The sequence below is a fragment of the Lagenorhynchus albirostris genome, chromosome 9, assembly GCF_949774975.1.
Source record: "Lagenorhynchus albirostris chromosome 9, mLagAlb1.1, whole genome shotgun sequence".
NCBI classification, from domain to species: domain Eukaryota; kingdom Metazoa; phylum Chordata; class Mammalia; order Artiodactyla; family Delphinidae; genus Lagenorhynchus; species Lagenorhynchus albirostris.
In genome coordinates, this window is record NC_083103.1 from 36,257,030 (window position 1) to 36,270,553 (window position 13,524).

At 48.3% G+C, this 13,524-nt stretch overlaps 1 protein-coding gene across 2 annotated transcripts in view; it reads right to left on the bottom strand.

The window, feature by feature from the left end:
• The window catches only part of NAV2 (neuron navigator 2), a 396,632-nt gene that overhangs the window by 264,815 nt on the left and 118,293 nt on the right, over nt 1-13,524 (bottom strand). For both annotated transcript variants that reach the window (XM_060159528.1, XM_060159527.1), the window contains exon 2: nt 4,425-4,542. In XM_060159528.1, the coding sequence (XP_060015511.1) occupies nt 4,425-4,542 (118 nt within the window). The remainder of the gene's footprint in view (nt 1-4,424; nt 4,543-13,524) is intronic.

A 13,524-nucleotide genomic window follows, 5' to 3' on the forward strand; every position in this document is an offset into this window, starting at 1 on the left:
GGGAGTAAGATTCCCAAGCTGAAAACCGACTCTTCGATCACTGGCCTTTGTTCTTTAGGCTAAAGCCCAGAATTCACTGCCCTGTACCTGGTAGCCTGGCCTTATTTTGCCTTGTTGAGCCTCTGACTCTCTACCCTCCAGCCTTTCTATGCATTATTTCCTCCACCAGGAAAGCCCTCCCGACCACTTTACCCAGCTAACTCCAAATTTGAGGTCTTGGCTTATAGATAAATTCCTTGAGGAAACGTTCCCTGATTCCTACCCTCCCAACCCAGCCCCCCAGCTCCCCAGTCATGGGTCAGGCCTCATAGCACACGGATCCTTAATCATTATGCACAACATTCCTCCTTCCCAGGCCTAGGAACAGGTTGTCCCTTCAAAGGACAATCTCCCTGACTGCAGGTTTTGATGGACCTTCATTTAGATGTGTTCTTTTGAACTATTCTGAAGTAACTTCAAACCTACAGAGAAGTTACAGGAACAGTACAGAGAATTCCCGTATAGCATCATCCGTTCTCATTTTCTCCCTCTCTCGCTCCCTCCCTCTTTCTCTCTATAGGTACACTTGTTAAAAAATTCTGAATCAATTTAGTGTAGGCTACATAGATCGTGTCCCTCACTCTTAGTGTGTATTTCCAAAGGACAAGGATATTATTTCATGGTACAATTTTAAAATTCTGAAAATTTAACATTACTGTAATTCCAATATTCCAATTTTGTCAACTGACTCAAAATTGTCCTTTGTAGCATTTTATGCCCCTGTGTGGGATCCAGTCCAGGATCATGCGGTACATTTAGTTGTCAGGTCTCTTTAATCTCTTTTCCTCTGGAACAATTTCTAAGCCTTTTATATCTTTCACAGCACTGACATTTTGGAACAATTCAGGCCAGTTTTTTTTAACAGAATGTTCCACAATTTGGGTTTGTCTGAGATTCCTCAGGATGGGTTTCAGGTTTTCCATCCCTGATTTTTTTGCAATACAACACTAAGTGATGTTGCACTCTTTTCGAGGTACCACGTCAGGAAGCACGTGACACCCAGCTGCTGCTCACCAGTGATGTACTTTTGATCACCTGGTCATGATGCCTCATTCTCCCATGTGGTTACTATAGCTCCCTTTGCAGCTAATAAGCCATCAGTGGAGAGCCACTGTGAGACCATGTAAATAGCTGCTCTCCATCAAACTTTCTCCTCTAGATTTCAGCATCCGTTGATGATTCTTGCCTTAACTAACATTTACCATGCAACCCTTCTACATTTATCAGTCAGCATTCACCCGAACAGTTGAGTTCTCTCTTCTCCATTGACAGATCATCTATGTATGTATCTATCAATACAGATTTGTAGATTCCTATTTTATTCCACAGTTATAATCCACAATGGTCCTCAATTATTTTGATGCTCTAGTTATCCCAGATTAGCTTGCTCTTTGTAGCCCTGGAGGGCAGAACTAGTACTTGTAGGGAGACACTACCAAGGAGGGGCAGATTTTGACTTAATGAAACAAGAGCTTTTAAAAAATTCTAACTCTCTGTCGTTAGAACTGGTTGAGGAGGTAGTAAGTTGCCCATCTGCTGACTACTTTAATAGACTCTGCTGACTACTTTTCATGGAAGCAATTCACACATCAGGTTGAGGCTTTTAAAAGGTCCCTTCCAAACCTTAGAGTTGCACCAGAATCCTGGAAAGGAGGAGGGTGTGACATACAGTTTAGAGGAGTGCTCAGAAGAATACTAAATACTGGTAAGGGAAAACATCTGGGCCACCTTTTGGAAACAATCCGAGCCAGGCTTAGGGAAGCAAGGGTTGCAGTGAATAAAATTCTCATCCCTAATCTCCTCAACTCTTCTTGAACATCACTGCACGCCAGGTACCATGTTAAATGCTGTGAATCTAGAAAGAAAGATGACTCACACCCAGGCCTGGAGAGACCCGGGCCCAATACAGCAGTCAGTAGGATGACAGAGGAGGGTCCCTCCAGCTCTGCCTGGGGGAGCTAGGAAGTATCAGGGAGAAACTGACCTTTCAAGAATGAGTAGGAGCTCTCCAGCCAAAGAGCAACTGTAACCACTAGAATTCTGTCCAACACAAGATGGAGTCACTAGGACTCCAATTCTGGGAAAATCTTAGGGAGAACAGAGAGAGATACACCCACCCCCAACACACATATGTGTGTGTGTATATATATACACACACACATATATGTATATATTAAAAACACGTACACATACAAATATATATTTTTACATGTTCCTTTTATAGGCACATGTGTGGGGGAAGCATGGAGGATAGCGGTTAATAGTTTAGCATCCTGGTCAGAGTGCTGTCCCCTCCCGCCACGCCCTGCCAACCAAGAGATCTGTGTTCACAAGACACTCTGAGATGAAATGTTCTGAACTCGCTGATGGACAGTCTAGGGAAGAAGTCACATAGGAGATGCCTATGTTTAGCTGCCTTCTCATCTTCCCGTATCCTGGGCCTCTGTTCTCCACACCCAGAGCAGAGGGTGTGAGCCTGGCACCGTCAGGGGTCGAGTTCCACGTGTTGACATCTGGCCTTACTTAGTAGCGAGTCCCTGGGCAGAGGGAGCCTCTCCTGGAGGGCTGGGGGGGAAGCAACTTGGTGGCCTGAGTGGCAGCCTGCATCAGTGGTACTAGCTTGAGCCTCTGAAATCACAGTCCAATAGTTCAGGCCCAGAAAGGTCACTGTCTAGGGAGGTTCATCTCATCTGAATAGATTCAGGGAAGCATCCTCCTGAGCAATGATTAAAAACTGTGCTAGCTTACGTTTCCCTAGCACTATGCTTAGTGAATGTGCAATACACATGTTACCATTCACCTTTGCTGGGCCCTGGCAGACACAACTAATCGATCGTGACACTCTGACATCGATTCAGAGGCCTCTGCATCTTTCTACACATATCTTTCTAGGCAGTGGCCACCAAGTCCTATCCAGAAACGCCTTCCGGTATCCAAGCATATTTCATATCTGATACCTACCTTGTGCATTTCCCAAGACTGCCACAAGATCAGACAAAGCAGGCGTGGCTGTGCCCATTTTAAAGACAGGGAAACAGAGGTGGCAGAGGCCATGTTCAGAGACCCATGTGGCAAGGAGCTGAGAGGGTCCTCTAGGAGCTGAGGGTGGCCTCCAACCAACAGTCAGGGAGAAATCAGGGCTCACACTCCTATAACTGCAAGTAAATGAATTCTGCCAACAATCTGAGTAAGTTTGACCCCTTTCCCCAGATGAGGACTCAGGTCTGACCAACACCTTGACTGCAGCCTCGCAGAGGCACCCAGCTAAGCCATGCTTGCACTTCTGATGCACAGAAATAGTTAATGCATGTTGTGAGATAGTTAATAGATGCTGTTTCAAGCCATTAAGTTTGTGACACTTTGTTATACAGCAACAGCAAACTAATACAGGGAAGGAAGGAAAAGGGAGAGAAGAGAAGGAGGACCAATGGAAGCTGGTCTTCAATCAATCTTGGGACAGCAGGGGAGCATCTTTCTCTTTCAAAGTCCAAGATCTTCGCCTGAGGACAACGTACCTATATTTTTAGGTACAGTCTCCACAGATGTGAGCAGAGCTAGAACCATACAAGGCTTTTTCTCACTTGAAGTATAAGCAACTTTTCCATAAGAACTCACGCCTGAGGGGCTGGGGCTTCTGTCCTTTTTTTCTGCCTTCTCTTTCGGCATGAGTCGGCCGCTGAAGCTGCCAGCGACAACCATCAGTCTAATGCCATCTAATTGGCCTCCTGCCTCCACGGTCTGCTCTGCGTTCTCAGGCAGGACCACTGGGGTGCTTCCCTTAAGACCCAAGGCAGAGCTGTGCCCAGCCTCCACCCACGTTCCTGCCCAGGGCGACTCCTCTCTTCCTGCACACAGCCAAGGCATTAAAAGCCCCACCGCTCCACTTCCCTTCCCCTAGTATGAAAAACAGAACCAGCCCTCTGCGGAGTTTGATCCTTTGATTTCTCAGACCCGATTAGAGTTCACAGGAATAAACCAGCCCCATATTGCCGTTTTTTTTTTTTTTTTTTGAAATATTGCCAGAGTAATCCACAAAAAAGCACCATCGCAGGGGGGAAATGAGAGAGCCAGAAAGATGGTAGGAGGTAAGAAAGGGGACAGAGAGCCCCTCCCCAAACCACCAGCATTTCCCCCCAGCCAGGGCTAGTCTTTCTTCTCAGAGAATCAAGATGAGATTGCCACGTGGGTGATCTTATCAGGAAAAGCAAGCTGGTACCCCTCACTCCCCCGGCACAAGACAGAGTCAAAAAAAGTGTCATACGTGTGATGACAGAAACACTGCATTTTTAAATGTCGGGGTTCCAAGTCCCTCGTGCCAGACCCGACCCCGTCTGGACTGGTCTCCACGGTAACTCATCCGCCCCTGACGTAAAATCTGCTCTTACCCACAACCTGGATAATCTGGGCCAGGAGGACGCCGTCCGTCACATCTTGCTGGAGATCCTTGATGAGACGTTTGTGGCCTGATTTGGCTAGATAGTGATTGGCCCAGTCCGTGTAGATCTGCAAAAAAGCAAACGGGCAACTTTAGGAACCCCGTCAGATTCCATCTGAGGCAGCTGCTGGGCTGGTATAGGAGCCACTGTCCCGCAGGCGAGCCGTCTGGGGCCAGCCAGCGCCATTAACATGCAGTGCATTGTGCCCATGGGGTATTCAGCTGGCCAGAGCCAGGCTTTCACCTATTGAGAGATCTGCCATAAAGGCTCAGGAGAAAGCTAAAGAAAGCTTCAAAACATGCAGAGGCCTGAATGGGACAGGGGACACGGAACTAAACAGTCTGCGCCAGACGGCTTTGAGAGGCTGCGGCTCTAAATGCAGGCGAGGTCTCCCCCGCCCCACTGCCCTACCCCGCCCCTTCCCATCTTTTTCTCTTTATTGAGAAAACGTATGGGGAGGTTACCACCCAACAGGCATCTTTTCACGGGCCATTTCAGGGAAAGGAGGGCTATTGAGTTAGCCGAGTTCTCAGGAGCCTGGGTCCCTTGTGAAGGAGCCAAGTACCAAAACACAGAGCGCTTCAATTACTCTTGTGTGAGCGGGGTTATGAATGGCCTCACGATCATCTCAAATTTAATCAGTTTAACTTAAAAGCCTGGCATCCTCTTCACAGTTGGGATTCTCTGAACAAACCCCGCCCCCAGCAAATTCCAACATATTTAAACACAGCATCGGTGTGCACAGCACCTGAAAGGCAGAGGCTGGGTCATCATGGGATCAGGAAAGCAGACCCCCTTGGGGGACGGAGAGACCTGCCCCCTCCCAGTCACAGAATCATCGGCACAAAGAGTATTTGCTTCCAAAGAGCCAACAAACACAAGAACACTCTCGCCTAAAAACTTTCTCCCTAAATGACACAAGCCAAAAACAAAACTGAAAACCTCCTCGTCGATTCTGAGTGCTAAGTTTCCTGCGTGGACTTGTGAGTTTGCGGGGGACATGCAGGTCCCATTTATCAGCACCTTTTTTTTCCCCAGGAGGGATACAAACCCGCGCCTGCTCAGAAAGAGAAGTATCCCACCTCAGCTGGGCCGTGTTTGCAGGTGCAGTTCACATACTAATCCGTGTGATGTCTCCACCCAAATGATGAAGGTGATCACTGTATCTCCACTAGCAGGCCTGCTCCGAGATCTCGCGTGACTCACAGAGCGGTGGAAGCCCTGTCCTTGCCCCAGCTCTCACTCTTCCCAACACTGTGCTCAGAGGAATCTCACACAGTGGGGTGCTGCCCTTCAAGGCCCCCGGAATGGGGACTGAGGGCCAGGGCCTGGACTTGCAAAATAGGCCCTTCGAGGGAGGCGGCACCTCTCACTGCTCCACCTGGGACCGTGAAGGCCTCATCCCAAGAGGGGCCAAGGCAGACGTGCACTTTCCGCTTCATCAAGCGCTGAGAACAGACGACGCCTATCCAGCCCCCAGCCCCCAACGCGAAGCTTCCACTGCAGAGACCCACACCACAACACGGTTCTATTTCACACCTCGGACCATGGCATCTAATCCTTAAATCCATGTCACTTTCCTTCCTCATGACTCCCAAATTGTCAGATAGAAGCTCTAGTTCAGCAAGATCATTTTCAATTTCACAAGCACTGAGAACGCTAAGGAAGTCGAGCGCCATCTTGGTCATTACAATGGCCAATCTGAGAGATCATTCGATGAAATTGTTAAGAGGGAGAGAGAGAAAGGGAAAGACATTCAAAGGAAAAGAGAAAGACCTGGGTTCAAGTCCCAGCCCTGGAGGCTCCCCAGGGTGGGGATTTGGGTCTGTTTTGTTCAATTTCTCAACATGTATCTCTGGAGGAACGGGTGTATGACCTCAGGCGAGCTGTTTGACTCTCTGAGCCTAGGTTTTCTTATCTGTAAAATGGAATAAATACCATGTACTTGTCAGTTCTTGTGAGGACTGAGTGATATAACATATTCGGAAAAAAGTGCCTTACGCAGAGTAGGAGCTTAACAACAACGAACACATACAGAGCCTAATACATGCCAGACACTGGTCCAGACACTTTACATGCATTAACTCACTTCATCCTTATTCTCTGTGCTAGACGCTATCATTGTGTCTACTTTTCAGAGGAGAAAACTAAAGTGTACAGAGGTAAAGTTAACTTATCTAAGATCACAGGGAAGTGGCAGTGCCAGGATGTGAACCCAGGCTGACTAACTCTAGAATCCCTTAGACGCTCTCCAACACTGCTTCTCTGAATACAAATATAAATTATTCAATGCACTCACCCCCTCCATGACGCCGTCCTACTGACTCGGCTCATTCTCTGTTATGTTCTCACTGAAAGAATTGTTTAAAAATAAATAAAACCCCCAAACCTAACCATTGCTGTCTGAATGCCCTTTGGCAAGTCACTTGCCTTTTCCGGGCTTCAGTTTATCCAGCTGTAAAATGGGCACAGTAAGGTCTACTTCAGAAGGTGGTTGCGAAGACCCAGTGAAGCACCACCTGGAAGCCCCTGACCTGACCCACGTGGGGCTCAGGAAGCAGAGGCAGCAGGTGGTCAAGAGGAGGGCACTGGAGTCAGCAGACTGCTCTAAATCTTAGCTGCCACGCTGCCTATTACGTCTGTGTCCTTTGGCCTGGGCGTCCTCATTTACAAGAGGGGATAATAATACCAACATCATCGCGCCATTATGAAGGTGAAACGAGTTCATACACATAAAGGACACAGAATGTGACACATGCTAAGTGTTCAGTAAATAAAAAGGATATTAGAAATTTGACTACCAGCATTATAAAATGGGCCAGAACAAAACCAGCCACAGCCTCTACCCTGAACCTCCAGGACGCAAATGACTTGAAGACTCACTCCCCTTCTCTTTCACAAGGTACAATTTCAAGAGTCTGGAGCACCCCATTTGCAATCACAAACCACAGTAGACTGTGAAAGAAAAGCAGGCCAGAAACTGGCCAGGCTGGTACAGAGAGTGATACCAGGCTGGTATCTTCCCTCAACAGGAGATACACCGCAGTGATGTCTCAAGCCCTGGAAGGATCCTACCACCTGAGGGTCTGAGGGACCACAAGAACATCCCAAAGCTTCAAGCCACCTGCCCCACAACCATCAGCTGAGGTGAGAACAGGCCACGGACAAGGACACCACTGAGTGGGAGGGGATACAGGCACCTCTGCTCATTCCCTCCCTAGGTGACTAAGGGTATTTTAAAATAGACGTATCCTCCCTAAAGCCAGCCCTCTCTGTGTCTACACAGTCCGGCAGGAAGCCAAGGTTAAGCAAGCTTCTGTCAACAAGTACAGGGGTAACCCTCTCCCACTCACCCACCAGCACACACAGTGCAGAGCCCTGGGGAGGCCACACAGGTATCTGGCATACCGGGGAGAACCTGGAAAGTTCTACAGTGGTCAGAAATGGCTCTGCCAAAGAACTGAACCTCTCTACTCCACGCTGTTTAAGACAGAGCTCTTCTTCTCCCAACTCGAATCTACCTACATACCACAACCAACGTAATCTTCCAAGAGCACAGCTCTAGTCCTATCACCTGCTCACAGAATCATCAATGGCTCCCCACTGAATGAAAGGCAGTTCAAGGCAGTTTTATCCATCCACTCTTCCCCAGCCAGCGTCGACCTCGCAGGGGAGGCAGTGCGTGGGTAAGTGAAAAGCTTGGGCTTGGGAACTGACCAAGTCAAGGTGGCCCTTGGCATGTGAATTTCTTTTCACCTCTCTGTACCTCAGTTTTATCCTCCATAAAATGGGGATTATACCAAATATATGATAAGGCAGGGAGGGACTGGCCAACTGTGACCCAGGCCAAACCCAAGGGACCACCTGTTTCTGTAAACAAAGTTCTGTGGGAGCCCAGTCACACCCATGTGTCATCTGTAGCTGCTTCCAGACCACAATGGCACAGCTGAGTAGTTGTGATAGAGGCTTCTGGCCCGCACAGCCTCACATATTTACTGTCCAGCTCTTTACAGAAGAAAGTGGCCAGTCTGTGTCATAGGGACGGAATGACCTAATATGCCTACACATAGCAAGGGCTCAGTAATAATTACAATTACCCTCAGGAAAACTGGACCTCACACTTCCCCATCTCTGAACTCCTGCCACCCCACCCACCTGAGTGCCTCCACCTGGGGCCACCCCACAAAACTCCGTTCCCACGCTGGTTCCTCCAGGAAGTCACCCTTGATTTCCTCACTGCATCCCGAGCTGCACAGGAAGCAGAGAACCTGTTTGCTGGCACCACCTCCTCACTCCACCCCCAGATCGTGGCAGAGATGGTGTCTCGTCCATCTCTGGGCCCAGACAGCGTCTCTCAAGGCGGGGGCACAGCAGGTGGTCAGTAAGTGGTGGCCGGCATTGAGCTGAATGGAGAGAAAAAGGGCAAACCCTTGGGAAACTGATTGCATTGGAGACTTAACGTGAGCTCTCAGTGAATCCTCAAACCAGGATCTCAAGTCTCTTTATCGACTGAAAAGAGGAAGGAATAGAGAAAATAAATCACTCCAGAGTGCAAGCCCGTTAATCAGGACCCATCAAACAAGAATCATTGATTATCTGGAGTTTCCTCTCCGCAGCTCTCGACTTTGTGAAGAAGTGAGTCACAAGAAAATGCCGCCGAGATTTATTTTAAGAAACACAGTTTTCCTGGGCCCTGCTACGCACTGACGTACTTCAGCCCCATCCCTCTCACTCGCTGTTTCAGTAGCTCATGCAATGACTACCATTCTTCCAAGGAGTACCTTTGGAAAATAAACTCACAATATCCTTAGTCATCGAAGTCATCGAAACTCACAATATCCTTAGTCATCGGGTTCAGGAAGTCAACAAATACGGAACAGTGTGTGTTTGGAAGATTTTAAGCAAGGGCTAAGGCATGCAGGGCTTCCTCTGTAAGCCTCAGGCATTCAGAATCAACCTCTCCAGAGCCTCTCGTTCCGCAGAGCTCTAAAGACTTAGGGCTTCTGTTGCTTTTATGCTGGAGCCCACTCATCCTTGATCGGTGAACTTTCAGTAGAAATGGGCAAGACAAAGAACCACACAGTTCTAGGAAAGAATAAAACCACCATCCCCACCCCCAACTCCAAATCATCACATCATTCCAGAGAAAAGATTCGAGAGGAAAAGGCTCTAGAATCGTTTCACACCAGTATCTGAAGGAGTCTTTCCCGCTCTGGCTCTGACCCATCTCGCTGAGTTTACCACTCTTCCCACCCCCTCTAACGGGAGACCCAGTGCTCCAGAAGCGCCTGGTGAGGGAAAGGAGCTGCTGTCAGAGGCTTGAAAAGGAAAAAGGGGAAGGAAGACAATGACAGCTGAAGAGCGAATTCGTTTTGATTCACTTTATTAGCCCTGACAGAATTTCAAGGAGTGTGTCATTTGTTTGCTTATAACTCCACATCATTCCATATCAAACAGGCTGAAATCAAAGAGGGAAAATCTTGACAGATCAAGCGAAGTAAAGAACCTGATTATTAGTTGTAACAAGAAAACTGATAAAAATTGCACTGTTGTTAAACCAACGGGGAAGGTGCCAAGTTTATACTGCAATTAGCTCTCAAATGAAGGGGGAAGGGCAGCTCTAAGGAAGAAACCTCCCAAAATTCCATAAAATAACTGCACCCAAAGTCATTGCCCTAACAACTCTAAATGCAGACCCACATGCCGGGCACGCAGATTGATGGATCCTGAAGCGGCAGACAGCTTTACCACAGCCGTTCCAGGAGGAAAAGAATACAATGTATCTCTTAGCAGGAAATGCCAGGGGGGAGATTTAAGATACAAGTACACTAGTCATTTAGCATCTGAGGTGGTTTCCAGTCCATCAGTTGTAAAGAGAACTCAACTGTTCGGCCTCCATTCAATGTCCCACTCTAGACTTTGGGAACATCAACATCCCATCATTTCCACGACTGTGTGGTTAAATGGTTTAGTTCTGATTGTCCTGAAGCACAAAAAATGATATTGCAAAGATAGTACAGAGTGTCCACCCAGCACCTGAATACCACAAAGAATGATTATTCAAGTAGTCACAGTTTTAAGACAATCAAAATGCACCATTTGTTATCAAGAGCAAAGCTGGTTAACACATTCACTTCTGTATCCCCAGCATCTCGAAAGGAGCCCGGTACCTACCCAACAGGTGTGTCCACATGTCCACAGATCATTTTAATTGCCCGGGGTGAAGTAAGGGGCCTGAAGCTAGCTGGTGGCTTTTTCCCTCTTCCCCTCTCTCCCCATCAGAGTCTAATATGTCCTTTCTTAATGCAGACCTGCCTTGATTAAAACCGCTGCCTTGAAACAAACATTCAGATGGGTGAATGGTGTCCCCAGCCGTATACATTGGAAGAAGAGGGGGAGCACGGAGAAGGCAATCCAGGCCACACAGCCCAGCAGGGGCTGAGCCTGAACGCTGGCACTGCTCCCTGTTTTCCCAAAGCAAGAGTCCAGTTTTGCCCAGTGTCCGTGGTTCTCACTACATGCCCACCCTAGAGGTCAATGACTCTCTTCCAACCCCATGTTTGCCATCTCCCGATGCATTACTCAGGTCATTTGTGGTTTTTCATCAACCACGGTAATTATACAAGGGCAGTGTGTCTGCAATCTCAGGAGCTGGCGTGGACCGGGGTTCAGATCTGGCTCTGCCTCTTACCAGCCAGGTGGCCCACAGTGAGTCAGGGCCAGCTGAGCGCGGGGGGCCCTCACTTACACAGTGGTGATATGTAGGTTTGCTTTACAGACGAAATGAAAACATGTATGTCAATGGTTAACACAGTGTCTGGAGCACAGTATTGAATAAATGGTGGTTATTCATATTCAAATTAATATAAGTTTTGGGGGAATAAGTCATTCTAAATTGCTGAGAGCTTCCACTTCTGAAAGCCAGTTTTTAACTATGCCATAGGGACTCTTTCCCAAATAGATTATCATGACCCCTGCTTTTTAAATTAACTCAATTCCATGTTTTCTTGATGACCTATGGACGTACTATGAATAGCATTTTGATGCATACAAGGAGGCCCTTAAGGCTGCAGAGTTGCTGGACTGTCTTTAAAAGACCCCAGAGTCCTTTAAATTTAGGGGTAAAGTAAAAGAAGTACCATTCAAGCAAGAGTCTTGATAGGACTTTTCCATTGATGAAAACACCTAAGTGGAAGGCTTTTGCGGCACCCCCTGAGCTGCTCGGAGGGTCGGTAGGGAAGGCTTCTTGGCTCTCAGCTGGTCTCTAGCCAGGTGAGGCTGCTAGAAAGCTGGGCTCCAGGAGCACCTAGATGTGACTGGGGTCTGTATCTCCCATGCGAGCACATGCAGAATGGGACTGCCAGCCCCTGTGCTCAATATACGTTTTGGAACATGGTTCACAGGATCTTGTTTACACCAGGGAGTATACATCCCTGTCTGGACCCAGAAGATAGCAGCAGGGGGAGGGAGGAGCCCACCGCTGGTTTTCTCCCTTTTTAATGGGCAGTAACCTACATACTTGTATGCACAACCACCAAAGAGCCACCCTGACACCTGCCCATATGTATGCTTCTGTCCCTAAGGGATATGCACACGTGTACACACACACACAGCAGGTGACTAGAGGAGGGCCAGGGCTTATCGCTAATCCGAATTTCCATCCACTCCCCTCACCACCCTTCCTCCTACTTTACCTCTGAATGATATCAAGTCAAGAAAAGGTGCTCAGAGCTGCATGTACGCCCTGGTGCCTTGAGCAAACCCTGCCTGAGCAGCCGCCTCTGCTGGGTCCCACTCTTGCTGTAGCCTTGGGTAGGACGCTACCTACCACCCACCAAATTCTAAGGTGAACTGATAAAGGAAGCACCTTCTAGAGTCAGACTGCTTAGGTTCCAGACATGCCTCAGCCACTTCCCGGCAGAGTGATCCCAGGCAAGTTCCTTAAACTATGTCTGAGCCTCCATTTCCTCATCTGTAAAATGGGTTGACTCCCTATTCAGGTTCTTGTGAGATTGAAAAGAGGTCATCTAAATGGGAAGGAAATCTAAAAAAGAGGGGATATATGTTTACGTATAACCGATTCACTTTGCTGTACAGCAGAAACACAATACTGTAAAGCAACTATACTCCAATAAAAATTAATTTAAAAAAAAGATGATGAGAAGGAAAAAAAAAAAAGAGGTCATCTAACAACGCCCAGTGCATACTAAGGACACACGGTATGTTAATGCCAATTATCGTTACCATGAAGACGATGCCATGCGCTGTGAACACTTGGCAAACAATGGATTCCTTTAGTTCCCAACTCACCTGTGAGGAAGGTATTATTTCCCCCATTTTACAGATGAGGAAATGGAGGCTCTGAGAGGGGAAATGACTTTCCCAATGTCACACACTAGTATGCAGCCTTTGATAGCAGAGACTCTGGCTCCTAATGATGCTACACTGCTCCTCAGAGGCCCACGCAGGAACCGTGAGCCACAGAAGGGTGAGCGTCACGGCCGCGTGGGAAAAGCAGCCAGAGAGAGTGAGGCTCGTTGCGCAACAGGCACCTCAATGTCACTCGCACCTGCCCCTGGGAACACAGTTGGCTGCTTGTCACTCACGCCTAACAGATCCAAGAGGAGAGCTGACACTTTCCCATGTCACCAAAGCACAAGCCAAACATCATTTCACAACAGCGTCACTACCGCAAAAATAAAAATGCCGGTACCACAGGAGTGACCACTGCAGGGTTGTATCCGGCAGGGAAATGCTCAGGCGTAAAGCCCGCCAGTTCCTCCAGCCTGAAGTGGACCAGGCCAGCCTGGGAAGGGCCCCCCAGCCACACAATGGTGGCATTGTCCTGCGGGAACACCAACCAGCCGCAGGTGGGCGTGCACAGCGACTCCGGAGGTTCTGAAACTGTGCCTCTAGAAAAATACGCCAGGCCGGGGAACGTGCAGGGAGGCGCTGGTGAGATCTTAAGGACGAGCACGGAGGTGCCCGCTTACCCCACACCTTGGCCTGACCCACCTTCGATGCCTAGGATGCCCCTTGCTTGCTTGCG